We start from the raw sequence: 24334 nt of genomic DNA on the forward strand, positions 1-24334 counted from the left end.
CCTGAAATTAATATTATGTGTCAACTGTATCTCAGTAAAAAACGTGGTACTGGAGGTCAGAACTTAGATCTGATCCGCTTGAGTACGTGTTGTGACGGGGAGTTCTCTGCTTTGTGAAACAGCTGATTTCATTATTGTAGTGCTCTGTTAGAAGTTATATTGGACTAACTTATTTTCTCTGCAACTTCTCTTATTCATTAACATGCTCTCCAGAGTTCCACAGGCCAAATCTCTCTCTCCTCTTCACCTCTAACCAGAGACACCAAAGGGTGGAGAGGTGGGGAGGGTATGCTTAAGGAAATTGAAAAAACAAAAAACTAAAACAAAAGGCTCTATTTCTCTCATGGTTGATCACTTTTGACATTTTTTTCCTCTTCTTCATGGAGTTACTAGTTCCAAATCACAGAGCAAAGCTTTTTTTCCCCCTTAACATGCTTTCTACATGAATGGGGTTCTGCCTCAGCCTCTAGGGCTGGGAGCTCCGCAGTGCATGAGCAATGTAATCAGACGTGAGGGAGCGCAGGGGAGTGCAGACTCTTGGGGAGATTTAGTTTTGATTTAAAATATAGGGTCCTGTAGAAGTGAGGCTTGCTTGAGTGTGGTTGGTAGGGTAATAATATGGGTGTAATAATTTGTAATTTTGATTTGAACATTTTATCTAAAATGTCATGTGGTGTGTTTGAGTATGATATTGTTGTGTTACAGAATTACACACTGTAAAAGATTTTGTAATAAAAATAGGGGCGTTATTTGTGCTGGACCCTGTATATACATATATGTGTATTTTTAACCTCAAAACAGCTTTTGCCCATTTCCTGATCTTAGCCACGTGTAAGCTGTAAGGGCCAGCGAGGACCTTGAAAATCTTGCCAGCCTTTTGCTTTTGTTTACCTTAGAAGTCCTGGAGTTTTATCGTATTTCCAAGGAAGGTTGCAGCTGATACACAGAGCACCACACCCCGAACCTAAATGTCTCCTTCCTGTGAGTGTGTTCTCCACTGAAGGCCACTAGATTGCCAGGCCATTCTCCCCTAAATAGTTCATGGAATTTCCAAAGTCCAGTGGATTTTACTTTAGAATCAAGTGATGCATGTCGGCCATGGGACACTTTCAAGAGAGGTCACGGGAGGCCCTGTGGTCATTGGCTCAAACGCTGGGTGTGTGAAGTCCTGCCCCACAACTTAACAACGCCCTGTGATCTTAGGAAATGGCCTTAATTCTTTTCAGCCTTCCTTTTCTTATCTGTCACATGGGGATAAGATTGCCTACCTTGTTGGGCGTTTTGAGGACAGGATAACGTTTGTAAAGTATGTAGCACCGCACCCCATTCCTTAGCCAACTCAGTAGTCATTGCTTTTAGAAGAAAGGTTTTTCATAACAACCTTTTCTAAGCAGTATATCTCAATTTCTTAAATTTGACAATGTGCCTCATTATTCTTATAGTAAGAAAGAGACTTCAAAGACTAAATACTTTTAAAAATTTGACTCTTATACATGGTAAAATCCAAAAAATAAAAACTACAATGAACAGGAATATTTCTTACTCCCCCCCGCCTCCACTACTAACTTTCTTTTGCTGGAAACTGTTTTTGGTGTATAATCTTGTAGGCATATTCTATGCATATACTCAGTAAGGTTTAGGCATTAAATGAAAGATACCTTTATCTTTCTTTTCAGTCTGTTGTTTGTGGGGCTAACTGTTGAATCAGTAGCTCTGGGTCAGTATGTCCAGTCCTTTCTGTGATGGTAGCGGTGTTTTATGTATGTGTTGTCCAGTACGATACCCACTAAGACATAAGTCTGTGGAGCTCTTGAATTGTGTGGCTCTTGCAACTGAAGAACTGAGTTTTACATTTCTGTTAAATTTAACAACCCCAGGTGGCCGGCTAGTGGCTACCATATTGCACAACACCATGCCAGGTATTTATGTCTATGGCACTTTTTACAGAAACACAGGGACTTCAAATTGTGGAACTAAGCAGTCATATAGAGAACCATTACTTTAGTATTAATTACAGAAGTCTAGATTTTAATACATTTTCAATTACGTGTGGCCAGTGTATCTTCTTTTCATATAAATATCTAAATAAGGAGCCCTGTCTGGTGTGGCTCAGTGGATTGAGTGCCAGCCTCTGAACCAAAGGGTCGCTGGTTTGATTCCCAGTCAGGGTAGATGCCTGGGTTGGGGCCAGGTCCCCAGTAGGTGGTGCTGGAGAGGTAACCACACATTGATGTTTCTCTCCCTCTCTTTCTCCCATCCTTCCCCCCTCTCTAAAAATACATAAATAAAGCCTTTAAAAAATATATCTAAATAAGTAAATTGAAGTTTATTTTTGAGAACTTGCTGGTTGCTAATTAGTGAAAGCTATAGAATGGCTTGTGTGTAGAAAAACACTGATTAGGAGAGCAGATCTCAACCAGATTAGAACATAGCCTCATTCATTCATTCAAGAAATATTTTTTGGTGCCTAAAGTGTACCATGCATAGGTCCTGGGAGTACGGCATGAAACAAAACCTAGACAACTCCCTGCCTTCCTCAAACTTTCACTGTAGTGCTAATGAAAGCCTGTCTCATCCTTTGGTGCCTCTTTGCGTTGGGTTGCCCAGGACGTCACCAAGCAACAGAAGAGACCTCTGCAGAGACAAAGAAAGGAACTGGCTCAAGGCCCTGGCTTTGAGTGCTGCCTGTATCCTGAACTTATTTCCTCCAGTAAAGGAAAAAGCTTCAGAGGAAAACAGTTCATTCGGCTATGAAAAATGCTTTCTTTAGCAGTATCACCTTATTTATTTCTTCAGTCAGCTACCTCTGAGTTGGGATACTGGTAGTGAAAAAAAATGAGGTATGCATGTGGCCTACCAGTGCGCACAATTTTAATGTAACAAAGCCAAGAGATTCCAGAATAAGCCCTTCACTTTTATGGGAAGGGACCATTAAGAAGCTCAGAAGCATGAGGAACCATTACTGCTTACTCGTCTGCCTTTGGGGAAGGTCAGCATAGTTTAATTACCCTATCTTCTGGCTTTTACGTGATCTCCCCCCAAAAGTGATTGCTTCTTAGTCATAGCATTTTATTTGATTTGTTTTATTCTTTTCAGTCTTCTACATTTTCAAACTTTTCTAGTACGAACATGTATTATGTAATAAAACAAAGCATACTAAATTATATTATGATAAATAGTCCAGGTGGAGAGATGATGAATGACTTTAAATGATTTGATGGGAGCAGAGCTCAAGAAAAGATGGCAAATTTGAAAGGGAGAGAGTTAGAGGATAGAATTGACAGGGCCTAGTTACAATAGTGAGGGGAGATTGAATAATAGAAACTTGTTTTATGCCATTCTGATCTCTTCAGAAACAAAAGATAAATAGAGCATAACAAAATAAAGGCGTTTTTTTTTTTACTTGTATTCACAGCAATCAAATGTGAAATATGTCTCATTATTTTCAATCACTCGTCTGTTTAAGATGATTTACTAAGTATGCTTTTAAGTCCTCAATATTACTCAGTGTACATTTGGGGTCATTAAAATTGCTTAGGTGAAAGAACAGGAGTTTATTTCCTTGTGTAACCTTTTGTTTTCAGTGTACCTTAATTTGGGGATACCTTAATTTGGGGATAACCCTATTGTGAAGACATCTACCATGATATCTACTTGAGAACAACAAAAAAGAGAAGGCCTAAAAGATAAAAGCCCTGAATTTAAGAGAATGTCTGAAGAGCGTTCACTACACTGCGTTCATCATGCTGGCAGTCATCCCCTCTCAGAAAAGGGCTGGAAAGTCTATTTCCATGCTTTGAGGGAAGGATTTTGTAGAGGCTTCTGCCACTCACCTCTGCTTTCCAGTTACAGGACCAGAATGTTCCAGACACGTTGAGAACTCACAGAGAAACAAATTCTCATGAGTACGCTGTAGTCAAAACAGATGTAGCTGATTGTAAAATTAGTGAAGTATTAAATTATTCTCTGTTTTCTGTTAAACAAGTTTAGGATGGGTGTTTTCTACCATTTTCCCCTGAAATAGCGATGTTTGGTTATATGCATTGACAATAATGGTCTGTGTGGAAAAGGAATTAGGCAGTGTATCCCATTTTCTCATTTCCAAGTGTGAAAACCGGTCCCTAAGGAGATGTCCCCAAACAGTGCTCATCAAAATATATGCCCTCGATCTGAGTGTGTTTAATTGTCGCAGGGACCTTGAAATGAGGACACTGACATCAACTTAAAGTGGAAAAATTCAGAAGATTAAAAAGCAACTTATCTCAGGCCACATAGAGCCAGTTTTTGTTATCTCTGTTCTCTCCTAGAAGGAATAATTTTGGGAAGTGGGCAATAAGGTTCAACTCAAGCACTTTGTTTTTTAAATTTTATTTTTTAAGTATAGTTTATATTCAGTATTATTTTGTATTAGTTCCTGGTGTACAGAATAGGGGTTAATCATATACTTTACAAAGTGTTCCCCCCAATATTTCCAGTACCCACCTGGCACCATGCAGTTATTAAAATACTACTGACTAGTCAGGCTTGTTTGTGATAAGCCATATATCAGAACGCGATCAGCACAATCCTTTTGGATGCAGAGATCTGGTCTGCAGAGACCGCCCTAAGTAAAGAGCCCATCTCTGATCTGTGTATCTAGGTTACTGCACGTTAATTTCAGCCCCCTACAGAAATCTTGATGAGAGAGAAATTGTTTTGTTAGGAGCATTATCTGAATCAACTTTGCAAAGAGCCACCTACTGTTTTACTAGGAAAAAAACGTTTAAAATATGAAGATAGAAAATAAAATGTGTTTACTGAATGTAATTCCTTTTCATGAGTCTCCAATTTTGCTTGATTTGCGGTTTTGTTTTTAAACAAGTAAACATAAAAAGATGGGGAATGTATTCATCTGTTTTTTTTCCTAGCTATCTTTTCTTCTAGACTATAATCATTTGTTAGCCAATGAAAGTATAAGAACTTGGCTGCTCAGTGTTCAGTGAATAATACCCTAGCTGAAATATTTTGTTAGAATACGAGACCTGTACTTCAAAAGCTGAATTTGTTATATACTTTATGTTGTTATATGATTGTATCAGGAGACATTTTACTATTTCTATTTGCGATATGTGTAGACATATAGCCCAATGGGTCCTAATAAAAGACCCTGTTAGGTAGCTAGGCCTCATCACGGGCCTCTCCAGACTGTTACGTCGATTTGTCCAACGTCACGGAGCACAGCAGCGTAGAATCAAACCTTAGTTCCTGTATTGTCCTACAGTTGCTTTTTTCCCCAAACATTTCCTTATCCTCACCCAACATCAAATTGTGTAGATGCTCAAGGGTGCAAAGGAAATAGACATGTAAGAGACCACTGACTGTGCCTAGAAAGAAAGGGGGAAAAGGGTCCTGACTAATGAATATTTACCCAGGAGCAGACTGCCGTATATAGTAGAGGGCAAGGCTTTTGTTCTTTATATTCTGGTAAGGTAAAAACACTTTTAGGGACTAGTATGCACAAAGTGACATGTGAATTAATGAGAGAGTGATACATAATTAGAACAATTTTGAGTTACTGAATTTATAATAAACTTCATCTCACACGACTGTGACTCGGGAATACAAAATTGAAAGCATCAAATGTGCTAACTGTTGTATCAGCTATTACTAATCATAATGATAACTATATATCATCACTGTGTCATTTTCTATCTCAGGAAAGGCAGCTCTTTCTTCAGTACTACTGTTTGATGAATAAAAGAAAAGAATTACTTAACCCTAGACCACTTGCACCCTGACAAATCTTTGTATTCAGCGTGAGAGCCAAGTATAAAGGGTTTGTTTCTATAGGTGTGCTCGCCCATCAGTCCAAGGGTGCCACTGAAAACGAGAAACACTTTTAAAATGTAGCATTCCAAATGTGGCAATATATTTGGATAACTGTACATCTTCCCCCCAAAAGTACTCACCATTTTATAGCCTATAGATTAATCTAGTTTTTCCCCAGGTCTAGATCTTTTCTCATTGATTTCCTGAGACATCAGTTTTAAGGATATACAATCAAGGAAAGGCCACAAGTCTCCATGTAAGAATTTTTAAGTGATTAGGAACCGAAAATGTAACAGGAAAATGTTATTAACAATAATATAAAGGAAGTATTTTCTATATCGTTTTCTCAAAGCCCAATTCATGAAATTAATATAACTTCTCTTAGCAAATCATTTCTCCAATGTTCTTCCCCCATTTTTGTCCCCTCATTTCTAGATTGAAAAAGAAAAAACAAGCCAAACAAAATGCAGAGACGGCCTCAGCTCTAGCTACAAGGACTCATACTGGAAAAGGAGATGTTAATACAGTCATTTTAGAGCAAGACAAGTGCAACATTGCTGTGGAAGAGGAACATATTACCGATGAGAAAAAAAAGAGAAAAAATCCATTAAAGGAGATCAGACGTACAGAACTAAAGAGATATTATAGTATTGGTGAGTATTGGTGGCAGTATTGAGGAATTTTCATTTTAAAAATCTGTAGTAATTTTTAAAACTCTAATTTGTAGCTGATCATAATAATACTACATTTATTGGGCAGCTGCTATATGCCAATGGGCCTTGATTTCTATACATAATCTTTGGTGAAGGGATGAAAATGAGAGAATGTTGGCATGTCTCATTCAACTTTGTATTCCCATTGTGGAGCACAGTGCCTAGCCGATGGTTTGTGCTAATACATACTTGTCAAACGAATGGTCATTTTCCCTGTATGAGAAGTGTTTTCCTTAATATGTATAGGCATAGCCATAAAAGTGTTGGCAGAAATGTGTGCACTTTTTAGCATCCGTTGGGCAACAGAAAATAGATGGAGACACGGCCCAGCATCTGTCAGTTAAGAAAAAAAAGAGATGAGTTGTGAGTTTTACTTAAGGGGAATCTTAAAATGAGTCTATAGTGTTCCACTGTTTCCCAGAATTGCCATTGCATCTGAGACTGCATTAGCAAAAGTGCTATATCTAGCACGATGGGAGCAATAATCCTGCTTTCCTTGGATCATCCATCCCACACTTACGGCTCCTGTCACATGCAGGCCTGGAGCATGTTCAAAAGAGAATGCAAAGAAAGTGAACTGTGAGTCAAAACCGGTTGTGGCATACAGGTTACAGTATACTCAGGATGGCTAGACTGAGAGAGAGAAGACCCAGGGGCACCTGCAAACCTGTTGCAATACAGTACATGACACATAAGTCTTTTTTCTTCTTTTAAATATATTTTATTGATTACGCTACTACAGTTGTCCCAGTTTTTTTTCCTTAACCCCCCTTCATCTGGTACCACCATTCCTTCCAGCAATCCCCGCTCAGTTCGTGTCCATGGGTCATGCATATAAGTTCTTTGGCTTCTTCATTACCTAAACTGTTCTTAACATCCCCCTGTCTATTTTGTACCTCCCAATTTGTACTTCTTAATCCCTGCACCTTTCCCCCCAGTTCCCCTCTTGCCCCACCCAGCTGATAACCCTCCCAGTGATCTCCATATCTACGATTCTGTTCCTGTTCTTCTTGTTTGCTTAGTTTGTTTTTGCATTCAATTGATGGTTTTGAATTTATTGCCTTTTTAATGTTCATCGTTTTGATCTTCTTTTTCTTATATAATATCCTTTAGCATTTCGTATAATAATGGCTTGGTGATGATGAACTCCTTTAGGTTTACCTTGTCTGGGAAGCACTTTATCTATGGCCTCAATTCTAAACATTAGCTTTGCTGGATAGAGTAATCTAGGTTTTAGGTCCTTGCTTTTCATCACTCCGAATACTTCTTGCCAGTCCCTTACAGCCTGCAAAGTTTCTTTTAAGAAACCAGCTGATAATTTTATGGGAAGTCCTTTGAAGGTAATTGTCTGCTTTTCTCTTGTTGCTTTTAAGATTTTCTCTTTATCTTTTACCTTTTGCATTTTAATTAAGATGTGTCTTGGTGTGGTCCTCCTTGGGTGCATCTTGTTTGGGACTCTCTGTGCTTCCTAGACTTGCTTGTCTATTTCCTTTGCCAAATTAGGGAAGTTTTCTTTCATTATTTTTCCAAATAAGTTTTCAGTTTCTTGCTCTTCTTCTTCTCCTTCTAACATCCCTATGACTCATTGGAATGTTTAAAGATGTCCCAGAGGTTCCTAAACCTATCCTCATTTTTTAAATTCTTTTTTCTTCCAGCTGTTCTGATTGACTGTTTTTTTCTTCCTTGTGTTCTAAATCGTTGATTTGATTTTCACCTTCATCCCCTTCACTGTTGGTTCCCTGCAGATTTTTTTTTTTAATTTCACTTAATGAAAGCTTAATTTCTGCCTGGGTCTTTTTTATGCTGTTGCAGTACCCAGTGAGTTCCTGGAGCATCCTGATAACCAATGTTTTGAACTGTGCATCTGATAGGTTGCTTATCATCATTTCATTTAGTTGTTTTTCTGGAGTTATGTTCTGTTCTTTCATTTGGACCATATTTCTTTGTCTCCTCATTTTGGCAGCCTCCCTGTGTTTGTTTCTATGTATTAGGTAGAGCTGCTTTGACTCCCTGTCTTAGTAGTGTGGCCTGTTGTAGAATAGGACAGTGGTAAGTTGTATGTGGTGGAGCCTTAGGTAATGGCCAGGGTGGGGCAACCTGTGTCATTGCTCTGTTGCTCTGTGTGGGGTAGGGATCACAGAGGGGATGATGCCTCTGCCTGGCCACCAGGCAGCTGTCTCTCGTCACTCGCACTTCATTTTCTCCCCATATGCCACTGGTGCCCTTCCAGCTGTTGCACTGGTGCTAAATCCCAGAGACAGTGGGTCCGAATGAGCCCTAAGGCCATTGCGGGCCCTTTTATGGGAGTCTCTTTGAATCCCGCAGTTTCTTCTGAGCCCCAACCTCCACTGGTTTTTACAGCCAGAAGTTATTTTCCTGGTGCTGGATCTCTGGGCTGGATGTTCTGGACTGGGGCTGGGATCCCTTGCTCCCAAGGTATCCCTCCCGTTTTTTTATCCACCACACATGGATGTGGGACTGCCCATTTCCATCTCTGCACCTCTCTGGGCCACTCCATGTCTCCGCTTTCTCCGCCCCTCCTACCCGTCTGGAATAATGTGGCTTCTCTAAGTCCTCGGTTGTCAGACTTTCACACAGCTCAGTTTTCTGATGGTTCTGGGTGACACTTGTTTTGTGGTCTAGCTGTATTTTTTGCTGTAGTTGTGTGCAGAGGCTAGGCATGTTTGCCTATGGCTCCATCTTTACTGGAAGTCTCCATAAATCACAATACGGTCTCAGAGCAGAGACTTATTTCAGAGGGCCCCAAAGTTGGGAAATGGGTAATGCCAAAGTTACCAGGAGATAGATCTTGTCTCCAGGTTTACTATAACTTTCTAAGGGTTCTCATCAAAGGCAAAATGGGCTGCCACTGGGGTTGTAATAGGTGAGGCTGTGCTGACTTTGCTCTAGCAGAGGCAGAAGAGGCATCTAGAGCAGAAAGTGTGTGGTTTCTAGCATCCCAGTGGGCTAATGTGACTAAGTCATGTACTACACAGCTTAATGGATGCTTCTAATGTCAAGCCATTCGGTATTTTATAAAAAGCTGTAACTGCCAACCTATTGACAGACACCTCTGTGTGAACAATAAAGTTCCTGTTAAAATTGAAAGTGTTGAGTATTATTTATTATTTCCAAAGAGAGGAAGGCGATTAAGGAAAATTTCATTTTACACCTTTGTTTACATGATTTGTACACATTGGAATTTTGAAAATGTGTAGTTTTTGTACTTATGCAATTTAAAATACAGGGTGGGCAAAAGTAAGTTAACAGCTGTTCATATGAAAATAATGCAATAATTAATAAATAATACAAGAATAAACTGTGTTAAACTCTGTTTTGCATACTCACAGCTGTAAACCTGCTTTTGCCCACCCTGTATGATCGCTTTTCACCCTTACTTTAATCGCTGTTGGCTTAGAAGTATTTTAAAGTGGATACGTTTTAGCTCTGTAGAGTTTCCTGAAGGAAGCTGATAGTCCTATCCATCGAGGTTTCTTTTTGTGATGATACTATACTAACTGGATGCTGCATTACATGCCTTTTTGATGTGGTAAATATTCGGTTCTGATTTGTCTGTGTTTCATGAGACTTCTGGAGGGTTCTGTATATAGGCAATAGTATGATAGGTGGAGCAGAATTACGCAGTATTTTTACTTGGTAGCAGTAAGTAAAGAGATGCCATCATAGCTTTTCAGCTGCTCTCAGGAATGGCGACGATGACAGTGGTTGGAGACTTGGGGCGTTTCCGTAGGAGGATCCAGTGCTAACGTCAAACTACCAGGTGGGCCTGTGAATTCCAGGGCTCTTCTTCCTTTCACATCTGACTCTGGCTGACACACCCCCCGGCAGGCTTGCTCGACCTCACAGGGCTGACCTGAGTATTCCCTGGATTCCTGTCCCAGGATGTTGCCCTGCACCAGCAGGTGGAGTAGGAGGCCGCCGGTGAGGCCCCGGTTCCAGTTCACGGCTCTCAGTTGGCTCTGCAGAGAAGTCACTGAAATGGGAGGATCCTTCGCGTCACACTGAGGATTTAGATTTCATCCTTTGGGGGAACTGCATTAACTCTCTGATTTCAGGTGAAAAATCGAAGGATAGTGGGTGGAAGTGAGCTGACCAGACAGGGGGAGACTGGATCAGATGAAATGGGCACCCCGAGGAGAGATTTGCTCTCAGAAACAGCAATATTTGGTGACTAACATAGTGTGTGAGGGAGAAAAAGAATAGTTACAAGTTTTCAAACTAGAAAACTCAGGAAGGAGGAAAGAAGATAATGAATTTGTTGAGATGTTTTTGAGGTGCCAAGTGGATTAGTGTAGAGGAGCCTAGATTTGAGGTGAAGGGTCTGGAAACTGCTACTTGCAGGGATGAGGTAAATCCATAAGTGGAAAAGAAGTTATCCAGGTAACACACAGAGATGAAACAGGCAGTTCATGGATGACGAATGATAATAAATTTATAGAAAAACAAACAACAAGGATCTATAACAATATGTCAGTAAGTGTTTTCTCTGAGCATACAAGTTGCAAGAACTTTGGTTTTCGTCATTTTGGAGGCGTATTTCTCATTTTATAGTTAGTTTTCATGTTAATCAGAAAATACAGAGAACTGAATGATATAATGGAGTAAATCCAAGGGCTTGGCCAAAAGAACGTTAGACAAATGCAAAGTTCTATAATCAATAGAAGAGAAAATACTTTCTGTAGCTATCTACTTCCACATCTATAACATTACCTACCTGATTTAAGTAAGCTTGCTTTGACAATAATATCCTTCCTTTGAAATTAGATTTATCTGTGCTTCATATAAGCCTTGAGTTTGATTGATTTACTGGAACAGTACATAGAACTCAGAGAAACTAGATGACTGTTTGATTATAAAAGGAACAGCCAGAAGGAAGAGATGCAGAGGGCCGGGCACCCAGAGCTTCCATCCCCTCCCAAGGCTGGCACTCTCCCTGAGCCTCCAGGTGTTCACCAGCCTGGAACCTCTGTGAACCCCAACCTGCTGGTTTTTGTGCAGGCTTCTTTACACTGTCAGGATTGATGAAATCATTTGCCATTGTGGATTGATTCAACCTCTAGTCCCTTTCCCTCCCCCTTCCCTGGAGGTCAGGAGTTGGGACTGGCAGTTCAACCCTCTCATCAGGGTTGGTTCCATTGGCCACCAGCTGCCATCTCTAGGTACTTTCTAAAGGCCACAGCATTAACATAAGACAACTTTCTCAACACTAAGGAAATTATTCTCAACACTAAGGAAATTCCAAGAGTTTTGGAAGCAGTGAGTCAGAAATTATGGACGAAGACCAAATATGTACTTATAAATCACAATGTTACAATTTCCTGTCATTTTCTTTGTTTCATATATCAAGTTCAGAAAGCCAAAGCTATGTTATTTTGATAAATTAATTCCCCAAAATATAAGTAGATCAAGCCACAGACATATTATAATAATATTTTTCTTCTATTCAAAAATAATGATCATTCTGGTACTTTAGAGTTCAAATCACAGAATATGGGATTAAAATGGACTCATTTAGAAAGAGAATATCAAGAATCTACCTAATATATTCTTTAATCAAATAGCATATAAAGACTTGAGGGACTTGAGTATAAAATAAATTGAAATTATTAGGATGGAAGTAATTAGGCTGTGCTGCTTGGGGCCACTAAGGAAGTCAGAGTGATGTTTAAATGAAATCACACTGTAAACACCTAGGTGGTGAATAGGACAAAGCTGGTGAGACCCCCCAAAATGTATAGGAATGCTGCAGAAGGATTGCAATTGATGGGAGAGAAGATGACAGATGAGGGAAGCTCTAATGAAGAGGCTTGAATCAAAGGTGTTCCTGGTAAACAGGTCCCAGCAGTGGGAATGGAAGCAGTAATCAAACATAATCTAAGAAGAATGCTTTCATGAGCTGAAACTCCTACCTGACTTTAGAAATCAAAAGAGCTCACCACATTTAGACTGAATTAAGGGGGAAAATCAGCACTTAGATAAACTGTGGCAACAGTTTACAGGCCATAGAAGAATGGGGGTGCGGGGGAAAGTCTCACCTACAAAGCAGCAAAGAAGAGAGTCAGGCACAGACTTCTCTGCAGCAGTGAACACTAGAGGAATCTTCAGAGCTGTCAAGCGGAAGTTGGTTTTCAGGCTCAAAGACATGGGGACATTCTCAGACATACGAGGTCTCAGGAAACATGCCTTTCCTGAAACAAAGTTACTGAGAGGGAGAGAGATTCCTTTTAACTGAGGTATCTGTCAGAAACCCAGGCCTCAAGAATGAAACGTAATTTTATAAAAGAATCGGTGGTGAGCGTTCTAAGTAATTTAAGATAAAATTAAAACTATGTAACCATTGTAAATATGGTTATAAACATGAATATAAGAAGGCATCCTAGTTTTTCCCAGCTTTATTGAGATATAATTGACATAACATTGTGTACGTTTAAGATTTACAATGTGTTGGTTTGATACGTGTTGTGTGTGTGTGTGTATTGCAGAGTGATTACTCCCATAGTTTAGGGAACACTTCCATCAGTTCACGTAATTACTGTTTATTTTTTGTGGTAAGGCCATTTAAAACCTACTCTCTTTACTGACTTTCAAGTATAGATTACAGTGTTATTAACTGTGATCACCGTGCTTGTTCACTAGATCCTCAGAACTTACTCCTCTTGTCACTGGAAGTTCGTACTCTTTGACCAGCATCTCCCCATTTCTCCCCCCCCCCACACACACACCTGGCTGTGAGTGCAGTAGCTTTCACTCAAGGGACACTTCTTCCTTTTCCTGTCACAGCTCCTGCTCTCATGAACAGAGTGTACTGTGATTGATGTTTGCAATAGTTGGAACAAAAGGATGGCCACCAAACCAGGCAGCTTTGTTGTACCGCGAGCTCGAGCTCAGAGTCCAGCTCCATTGTAACCATAGTGGTCTGCATAATGCACATCTCACTCCCGAATTAATCTGTCCTGTTCTGTCACAGTTGTATTATGAGAACTCTCACTAAAAGAAATGCCCAAATGTGGTTTGGCCTGAGGTAAGGACAACAGATTAGATTAAATATATGGTCAGTGATTTTTCAGCTTCAGTGATTTTGAAAAACTAGAAGTGAGCTGGGGAAAGTGCAAAGAAAAACACTCTAATTCGTTGATGGTGGGAGGTTAATGTGGTCAGATCTTTCTGGAAGGCAGTCTGACCATTGTTATCGAGAGCCTTACCTTTTACATACCCTTGGCCCCAACAGCTAGCTCTGTTTGCAGAAATTCACCCTAAGGAAACAGTCATAATGAGAACGTTAGAAGACTGAACTGCAGTGCCTGTCACTGAATTGTTTAAAATAGTGGAAAACTAAAAATAACATAAGGGATGTAAAATGAAATACTCTGTAACATTTTTAAGTGATGTAGAGAAAAACAATGACATGAGGGATTTTCACAAAAGCAAGTTGGCAATATGATTCGATTTTTGTTTAAAAAAATAACTCACCTCCTTGGCTGGTGTGGCTCAGTGGATTGAGTGCCGGCCTGTGAACCAACAGGTCCCTGGTTCAATTCCCAGGAAGGGCACACACCTAAGTTGTGGGCCAGGTCCCCAGTAGGGTGCGCTCGAGAGGCAACCACACATTAATGTTTCTCTCCTTCTCTTCCCCCTCCCTTCCCCTCTCTAAAAATAAATAAATAAATTTTTTTAAAAATTAAAAAAATAACTCACCTACATACATATAACTGTAGAGAGATGGATTGCTGTTGGAAGTATACTCGTCAAAATGCAAACGTTGGTTTTCTCTGGGAGGGGGTAGTATGGATGATTTGTATTTTCTAATTTTGTTCAGCTGTATTTTTAAATGACTGTATATTGTTTTGATTCAGGTAGAATTGGTTTTTATATTTTCTATAATATCTTCTAACATTTAGATTTACCCAATTAAGTCCTTGACCTGTTTACAAAAGGAAAAAAAGCCATTTTGAATGAGCAGTGAGGCTGGGAAAGAAAGTAGAAAGAAAGGAGGAGCAACCTCAGGCCTGAGGAAGGAGAGGAAGATCCTACTTTTTGATGAGTGTCTCCAGTGGGCTAGATGCTTTATTTCATCATTTAATTTACTGCTGGTCATGATGTACTGCAGGTGGCAGTAGCCTATGTTACAAATGAAAAAACCGAGAAGCCCAGGGACTCAGGCTTGCGTCACTGCAGATCCCAGTGAAGGCCCCGCCACCCGGCACGGCACCGGAGCCCCAGGGAAAACTTCAAACATCATTCTGTTTTCCCAGAATCAACTCTGACAGACAAATAAGGCAAAAGTTAAATAAAATTGTAGTGTCTTCTCCACTTCCCCAAGCACATTGTTGTTGCTGAGGGAGGAAAAGATGACCATACACGGCATTTCATTTCCCCTAAGCAATAATTTAAGGGATGATGATAAGGTTGACCTTTCTCTCCGGTTTAACTACTTGACCTGGTGCTACATGTTACATTAAAACTCTCATTTGATAGCTAAGGTAAGTCAAAGGCTTACAGAACAGCTAAAATAATGTTTTCTCAGATATGGGATGAGAAGAGTTCATTTATTTCCTAAATGCTCGAGGGCTTGCTCAGTGCCGAGGGCCTTGCTGGGCTCTAAGGTAAAACAAGCCAGAAAGACAACTCCCTGCCCTTCTTGCATTCCCGATTTTACTTCAGTGTGACTCATTTTTCTCAAGGACCATATCGCCTGTGATGTGCTTGCAGGAAGGAAAGTAACAGCTACTGCATGTTTCTCTGTGTCAACAGATGTTACAATACGGGGCTCACATTGAGGACAGAGTTCATTCTTCTCCACGTCCTGCCCTCTCTGTGCTCAGGAGGTGAAGGCTCCTCATGACACACTTTAAAAAAATGTTATTGTAACAGTTTATGATTCCCATATTCCAGAAGTTACCCTTAAAACGCTAAACAATAACATTGACGATTTTACTTGCAGAGGCAGGCCAGTAATTTGAGATGTGTGCCTCACTGATAAAGAAGATGATATTTCTTGAAGCAGATATAAGTTCAATATTTTCTTCAAATACAGTCGTGACTTTATTTTTTACTATTAAATTTTTAATCCATCTGCATTGATTTGAGAGTAATCTAGATTTTTCTTCAAATCTTAACAATGTTTACCCCAAATCATTCAATATTAATCCTTAAGGTTTTCTGCACCCTTAGTTCTCACATCACGGAGTGCTTTACCTGAAAAGAATTGTCCTATGAAATCCCTGCAGAATCTCTGTCGGAGTCCAGTTGGCATCCCCATTGTACACAATAGAAACTGTCTTTGAATAAGTAAATTTTCTTGTCCAAGGTCACCCAGTGAGTCAGGGGCAGACCAGAACTCTCATTTAGCCTGTCTGATGCCAGAGCCTCCCCTCTAATATGAAGTTCCAAGACGTTTGTGGGAAAAGCCAGCCTTTTTTTGCTGGTTTATGAAGGCATTTTTATTTTACATTAAATTTTTTCAGTTCCGATTTTTAGTTATTTCACCACAATGTTTTAATTGCTCTGCCTCTATCGTGTGTTTTAACCTAAACACAGTGTTCCTACCCTCATTTCTCTTTTAAAATGATTTTGGATAGTTTCACGTATTTATGTTTCTATATAAACCTCATTACCGATTTGACATACTTCCGTTCTCCAAAATCTTTTTTAAAATTTGGGTTTCAATTGCATTTAATTTAAACACCAATCTGAAGAGAAACTGAAATATTTATAAAAATGAGATATTCTATTTAGGAGCATTATATATACTTCCCTTTATCCAGGCTTCCATTTATACACTTCAGTAAACCTTTTAAATTTGCTGTATATATATCTTGCTATTATCTTGCTATATTTATTCCTAGATATTTTCTAGTTGGGTAACACTATACCTGGGACTTTTTTCAAAATACATTTCTATCATACGTATAAGAGATTATTGTATCTAGCCATCGTACTTAACAATGTGATTATTTCTGGATTCTTTTTATGATGTTGGTTCGTTAGGTAGACAGTTCACCTGCTAATAATCAAATTTTCATTTCTTTCCGGTATTAAAACTTCTTTATCAGTTGCTTTGACTAGAGATTCTAGAACAAAGTTGAGTATACACCATGATGTTGGAAACTCTTGTATTTATATTGGTTAGTGTTTTGCTTTTAATATTTGCTTTTGGTTTCTGATATAAAGGCTTATCTTAGTTTACACAGGTATGCTATAGGAGAGTTTAGGTTAGTGTTTCATTTCTAAAGAGACCACCGATGAACGAGCGGTTACCTGGAGTACGTTCTGCACAGGTGTTGCCTTGCTGTGCTGTGAAAGGTGGCCTCCAATCAATGGAGGGATTCCCTCTTGATGCTTGGAGTTTCCAAACTGTCTCCATTATGTTTGTAATATTTCTGCTTTCATCTCCACTACAAAGTTTATTTTCATGACCTTAAATACTTGTGGTTTAGCCTTGCATCACGTTAGATCAGCCTCTTTGCTGTAATTTAGTGGAGTGGAAGATGTTATGCCCATAAACCTTAAGGGCTTTGCTGGAATTGCTCTCAGGCACTTGTCTGCCACAGAACCACAGGAATGAAAGGAACGGGGGGGGGGGGGGGGGGGGGGGGTGGGTAGCTCGCGCACTGCCTGTGCTCCCACTCCCGCTGTGCGCCCCCCGCAGTCTTTCTTGTGGAAAGCCGGGGTGAGGGCCTCACTAGGGCCTTAACTCAGGCTGCATTTAGGTAATTAATGAGCTACTGCACCCCTAGAAGTGACATCATGAAGTCACTCAGTTTTCATTCTTATGGGAAATTACTTGTGATATACACCTCTTTGGGTTCCATTACTTTTTCAGAACCATACTTCTGATGAATATCAAAGAGTAAGTAAAAATTCTTCATTGTGTTAAGGAAGTTTACTCCTTGTTCTTTGTTGTGTAACAGATTTTTACATTTTCTTTTGTTCTTTTAAAAAATATAATAATGCTGTTTAATTCCATCGAGTGCTTTTTGGCATGTATCAAAATGACTAGATATGGGTTTTCTCCTTTAAACAGTTATAATCATGTATCATATTAATGCTGTATCACTTCAATGTTTCTGGAATGAAAGCTTTTTGCTTTATGCTTTATACTTCTTTTAGTACTCTAATCTATTCAAATTGCTATTCACTTATGTTGACAACATTATCATTAGTAATAACAGCATTTGTTAAGCACTCACTCTGTGCCAGGCTCTGAGATAAACACTGTGTCCCTCATGTCATTTAATCTTTTGAACAACATGAGGTAGTTCTGCACTTCACAGATATGGGAATGGAGGCACAAAGATTTCAAGTACCTTGCTAACATCACACCCCTAGGAGAATGTGTCAGGGTTGCTAGTTGAACCCAACTCATTTGACCCCAAAATCAAATTGTAATCAGAATGATGTTTGCTGCCCTGGCTCCTGTGGGTTAGTGGGTTGAGTGCTGACCTGCAGACTGAAAGGTCGTTGGTTCGATTCCCAGTCAGGGCATATGCCTGGGTTGTGGGCCAGGTCCCCAGTTGGTGGTGTGCGAGAGGCAACCGATGGATGTTTCTCTCCCTTCTCTTCTCTCTAAAAATAAATAAAATCTTTTTTTTTTAAAGAATGATGTTTGGTGGTATAAAGGAGATGGTTCATGACCTGATTTTATGGTTACTGTCATCAAACTGTGATAAGTCAAATGCATTATTTCCCAGTGTGGGCATATGCCTGTCACTGGAAATAGATTTTCCTGTTTACAAATCAGCCTGCCCCCTTCTTAGAAAGACTTAGAGACAGACAATTTTTGCCTCTCTGATTATCCCTCATTTGGTTGCCATGGAAACATCCTCTTTCTTTAGGCGTTGAGGTGTTGAGGGTCTTTTGCTGTCAGCCTCGTGTACCCTAATCAGATGGTCTTACGATAGAGATGGAAGGAGGGGAGAGAGTTGATTCTTCAAGGGGAGTGCACAGAAAGGGGGCATACACCCACCCCCAGTTAAGTGTAGGGCCAGTGTAGAATTGGTCCTGATACAATTTGAAAACCTGATAATTTTCAAAATTTGTGCTTGCTCCAATAATTGATCACAGAAAGGAAGGCTACACACTGTCTCTTTAGTGCTCCCCACATCTATGTAGAGAATGTAAAATCAGGATCAAGGGAACTCACAGTGTCCCTTGTGTTTCTGTTTTCAAGTACGTAATTTATAATGTCCGTTGTCCTGACTTCACCTGGTCCCCAGTGGTCTGGGACAGGAACCGAGTGCTCAGGTTTGAATGACAGTAGTATTGTTTCAGTATTGCCAGTTTTTCTCAGAACCAGCATATCTAACCAGTGCTGCATTCCTTAGCATGCCCTGTCCCCCACCCCAGTACACTCACACATCCAAGATCGTGACTTGAATCCTCAAAAATTTCCACTTTCAGCCGCTTTAGGCTAATATGGCTCAGTGGACTGGTCTCATATACTGGTCTCAATACTGGTCTCATTCCCAGTCAGGGCACATGCCTGGGTTGCGGGCCAGGTCCGCAGTAAGGGGTGTGCGAGAGGCAACCCCACAGATGTTTCTCTCCCTCTCTTCCTCCCTCCCTTGCCCTCTCTAAAAATAAATAAATAAAATCTTTAAAAAATTTTCCACTTTGAATCTGAACCTGACCTGTCTTCCCACATTCTCCCTGTGTGGTAGGTAGCATAATGCCACCCTTCCAAAAAGAAAAATGTGCTTGTCCTAGTTATGTTACCCAGCAAAGGCAAATGGTTGTAGATGGAATTGAGAGCATCCTGGATTACCCAGGTGTGCTCAATGTAAACACAGCGTTCTTTTTTTTTTTTTTTCCTTTGTTGATTCTAGTGAAAGGGGAAGGGAGGGAGGAAGAGAGGGTGAGAAACAGCAAAGTGAGAAAGAAACATTGATCAGTTCCTGTCTCGACTGGGACTGAACCTACAACCAGGCAGGTGCGCTGACTGGGAACTGAACCGGCAACTATTCAGTTTGCTGGATGATGCCCAACCAACAAAGCCACATAGGCCAGGGCTAAACACAGGGTTCTGAAAAATGAAAGAGGGTGGCAGGAGAGAGAAATGGAGAAATGGCTGTGCAAGAGGACTTGGCTTGGTGTTGCTGGTTTTGCAGATAAAGGAAGGGATGTCAAGCCAAGGAAAGTAGCCTACTTCTAGGAGTTGGAAAAGGAAAACGATCTTTCTCTAGAGCCTCAAGAAGGAACTGCCTGCCGACACTGTGATTTTAGTCCAGTGAGACCCATGCCAGACGTGGAACCTACAGAACTAAGACCACAAATTGGTGTTTATTTTTCATTTTGAGCTCACTAAATTTGTGCTAAATTGTTACACTAGCAATAGGAAACTAACATGCCCTGCCACTCTCTCTAACTCCAGCATCTCGGTGTCCCTCCCTCACCACTGCTCCAGCTACAGCAGCCCAGCTTGCATGTCATAAACCACACAAGTCGTGACAGCAGGGTACTTGCTTATTCCTTGTATAGTCTGTCACCCTGGTGTTGATACCCAACCCCTGGGTGAACTCTTATTACTGCTTCTCTCAATATTCTCATTGAAACCCTATCTTTGCCATAGTAACTCTTCCAAATTACACAACCCCTCATGCACCCCCAATCCTGTCTTTACCCCATTACATTTTAGCAAATGACCATATCCTTACTGTACTGATAGGATTAACACCATCTGTCTTGAGATCCCTACACTTTTGACCTCAGGAAATCTCTGTGACCTCCCAGTTATCCATTTCCAGGTTTCCATCTCTCATCCTCTCTGCTGCATTTGACAGTGTCAAAATGATCTTTAACTTTTTTCCAGGGCGTCTGTGACATTACACTCATTCTCCTATCCTTTTAATTCCACACCTGCCCTCCGCCCCCATCAGCCACACTTCTTTTTACTCCCCATATCTAAGCCTTCTTTTGGTTTAGTTCTCAAACCTCAGATCTTCTCTTAAAATTTCTTTCTTTGGCTGTTGTAACCTCATTCAAGACTTCTCAGATAGCCACTGCAAAGGATTCCTTCAAATCCGGCCCTCATGCCCCTCCAGGCCCCCAGAATATACCTGAACATCAAGTTCTTTTAGCTCCAATGCACAGAGAGAAGTCTTCTTTCAGGAAACTTGTACCTAGGACTCAGATGCAGGAGCTAAGAACCTCGTGTTCTTGGCCATCTTCTGGGATGGAAAGCGGGGAGGCAGGACTTGTGGGCAGGGCACCAGATACACCGGGGCTGAGGTCAACAAAGGCACCTGCTCCCCATTTTAGCCTGCACCTCCAGAATTTGTGAGAATTGAAACAGGCTAGGCTAAAGGGCCTGTATTTCATTCCTCCAAGGGATCTGTCAATTTCATAAGACTTGCTTCCTTATTGGATTGAAAAAAACTGGCACTGAAGGCTTTTTAGAGCTGGGGCAGGTAGAAGGTTCAGTTGCTTTGCTGTGAATGGCTTCTGAGGAACCCGGCCAACTTTCCCCTCTGGCAGCACATACTTTTACATCATTTGCTTCAGCAGCCTGTAAGCAGGGGGAGGGTTGGAATTTGATAGGTATAAAGGGCCTGAGGAGGCCTAAAGCTGGAAGTAGAGGTGTCAACAGGAAATAGTTCCATCTTGGGAGTGGTCCTGGGTCCTCTAGTTGCATCCTGGGAGTGCTCATGGGTCCTGTAGTTTCTTTTTGGAGTGTGATCATGCGTCATTATCTGAAACACAAGACCTCCATCCATCCAGAAGGTCAGCAGAGGAGCCCTTTCCTGAGGCATCTCGGATGTCTCCCCAGCTCTCTCCAGTGCTTTGCAGACTATGTACTACAGAAGCTGGCTAGGTAAGTTATACAGGACTTTACTTATTGAGACATATTGTTGGCTCTCTTTAAAATTTACTGCAAAAAATATTTAGTATCCCTGACTGGTATGGCTCAGTGGCTTGGGCATCGTTCTGCAAACCAAGAGGTTGCTGGGTGGATTCCCAGTCAGGTCACATGACTGAGTTGTGGCCCAGGTCCCTGGTTGGGGGTGTGCGAGGGGCAACTGATTGATGTTTCTCTCGCACATTGAAGTTTCTTTCCTTCTCCTTCTTCCTCCCTTCCCCTCTTTCTAAAAATAAATAATTAAAATCTTTAAAAATATTTAGGAAGCAATATGAAACCTTACCTTTTGCTATAATGATATAAAGACAATTAAATTGGTCCTTAGATGTGCCAATTCCTTCTCTGCTTTCTGTGTTAAGTCAGCTGAAAAACATAGTATTCTATTTGTGGCTTTGATTCATATGATTTTCCTGGTGTGATATTGTACTAGTGAAAATGTTTTCACAATTGAACTTACTGGGCTCGTTGATTTATATTGGGAAATTTTTTCAGGCATATATACTGGGTATCTTATTAAGGCACCAGAGATGTAAAGGTACCTCATGGTCCTTACCTCAAGAATTTCAAAATCTTAGATGCTGGAAGGAAGGATTTAATTTTTTTCTTTTAGAAATATTACCAAGTTTGACATTTTTCTGGCCTACCCAGCTGTGCCAAAGTAAAATAATTTTTGTACTACTTCAGATGTTCATAGCTAAAGGTTATTTTGGGAGGTTCGGCTAATACTTCTTTTTCTTCTGCAGCTGAGCAGTATGGAAACTCTCGTATTTTGGTGGCTTAGAGTAGTGCTCGCCTTGGGACCAGAGATAATTATGCACAGCCTGTAAAAGGGCATCCGGGAGAAGCTGCCACAGGTGGGAAGAGGAAGCTTAGGTTCTAGAAATAGGAAGCACCTACAAAAGCGTATGAAGAGACTGTGAAAGCGCGAAGACGGAAGTGAGCGTGATGGTGAGAAGGACAGGGGTGTGAGACATAGAGTGCAGCTGAGGAATGAAAAGGAATGACCAGACCCCTCTGATTTGGGGGTTTGAATAGGCTGTGTAGACCCTCCTGACCTACAGAATGGGGAGATCTGAAGATCTAAAGACCACAGCCTGTAGTCTCATCTTTCTGAAATAAACCACATGAGGGCAGGCACGTCATTTTTTACCATCCATAGGGATTTTTCCAGCCTCTGGTTCTATAAATGGATCTCATGGAACATACAGATGAGTAGTAAAGGACTCTAATAGCAGAATCTATTACTTCTTTCTTGGTTTTTAATTTTAAATAACATGAAGGAAACATTTAAAAGGCAGATAAGTCTCATGTGAATTAACTGTGTTCATGTTTCTGTATTACCTTCCAGTTCTCATCCAGTGCACACGTTTCTCATGTAGGTGATCGGTGTGAGGGACCTCGGTTATAGGGGGCTGACTTAATCACCCTTCTCAGTTCATGGAATGCCATCCCCGGTCTGAGCTGGGCTCCGTGTTATTTATTCTCCAATTTCCTTTTATCCTCACCCTCAATCCCATTTCTCTCTCCACCCCACACCATTCTGTTGTGTTCAGTGTGTACCGACTTTTATTTTGATGTGGCCTTGAAAAATGTGTTTAGCTGTTTTGTGTGCATCTTCTTGGCATATACATAATGATACTGTTCTATGCATCCCATTCTGTTCCTCTTGGTGTAAATGTGTTGCAGTGTATACTTCTTGCTTCTTATTTCTAATTACTGCCTAGTTCTATACTACATCTACCAAATTTTCTTACCCTTCAGCTCTCATGCCACAGATGATGCTGGTTTGGACACCCTCACGCGGGTGACTTTATGATAAAGTGTAGACCTTTTGGGAGAGGATATATATCTGAGTTAGAATGTGGGGTCATACAGGCTATATGTACTTGATTTGCGGGAATGGCTGTACCAGTTTATACTCCTAGTAGTAATTCACATCTCTGTGAACACTGGAATTATCCAGCTTTCTGATTTTTGCCATGCTAATAGGTATAAAATGATATACCTCACCTTAATTTGCATTTTTCTGATTACATACAAGTTAGAGCATTTTTTCATAGTTAATTCGATTTTATATTTTTTTCACTTAAATTTTTATCCATTTGCAATCTGTCTCTCTGGTTTTCAACATCGGGGATGATTATGTTAAGATGTACTTAATCATAACATTTAAGTTGAATCACATGCAGCTGCCAAAACTGTTAGGTTGACCAGTTTTGATCTATAAAAACAGCAGTAACAATATACTGTCACATATTTTCCCTCTTTTGAATTTTTCCTTAGGATGAATTCCTAAAGGAAGGAATGTCAAAGAATGGACATTTTTATGGTTATTGTTATTTAAGAAATCATTTTCTAAAAGGGATGTACTTATTTACATCATTTATATCATGACTATCATAGTTCTACTCAACTTATCATTAAATATTATCATTTAAACTGTTACTTTAATAATATGTTACCTCATTGTTATTTGTACTATTTTATTATAGTTAACAATCATTTATTCAAGTGTTCTTTGATGAATAGTATGTTTTTTTTTAATCAGGGCCTATTTATGCTCTTAGTCCATTTTACTTTGGTATCTTTTTTTTCATAGTCCATTTGAAAGTGGGTTTTAATACACTGTAGATGACCCTATCCTCAATTCCTAAAATTAAATTATTCATTTACATACATTTTTATTTTTCAGATGACAATCAAAACAAAACGCATGATAAGAAAGAGAAGAAGATGGTGGTTCAGAAGCCCCATGGTACTGTAGAATACACTGTAAGTGTAAACAGGAAGTATGAATGTTCATTAATACTACTAGATTTACATCATATTTCTCCTGACACAGGCTGCCCCTTAGCTGCTTTGCTCTTACATAGCCCGTAATCAATGAAGCTCCCTAAGGTCTGGTCTAAGTCATTCTCTTCCCTCCATATTTTCCCCC

At 40.2% G+C, this 24334-nt stretch overlaps 1 protein-coding gene across 7 annotated transcripts in view; it reads left to right on the forward strand.

Moving 5' to 3' along the window:
• NCOA7 (nuclear receptor coactivator 7) overlaps positions 1-24334 on the forward strand; it is a 146051-nt gene that overhangs the window by 57624 nt on the left and 64093 nt on the right. For all 7 annotated transcript variants that reach the window (XM_053913721.2, XM_071219683.1, XM_053913720.1 and 4 more), the window contains 2 exons: positions 6244-6461; positions 24089-24168. In XM_053913721.2, coding sequence (XP_053769696.1) covers positions 6244-6461; positions 24089-24168 — 298 coding nt within the window. The remainder of the gene's footprint in view (positions 1-6243; positions 6462-24088; positions 24169-24334) is intronic.

The sequence above is a fragment of the Desmodus rotundus genome, chromosome 11, assembly GCF_022682495.2.
Source record: "Desmodus rotundus isolate HL8 chromosome 11, HLdesRot8A.1, whole genome shotgun sequence".
Taxonomy (NCBI): Eukaryota; Metazoa; Chordata; class Mammalia; order Chiroptera; family Phyllostomidae; genus Desmodus; species Desmodus rotundus.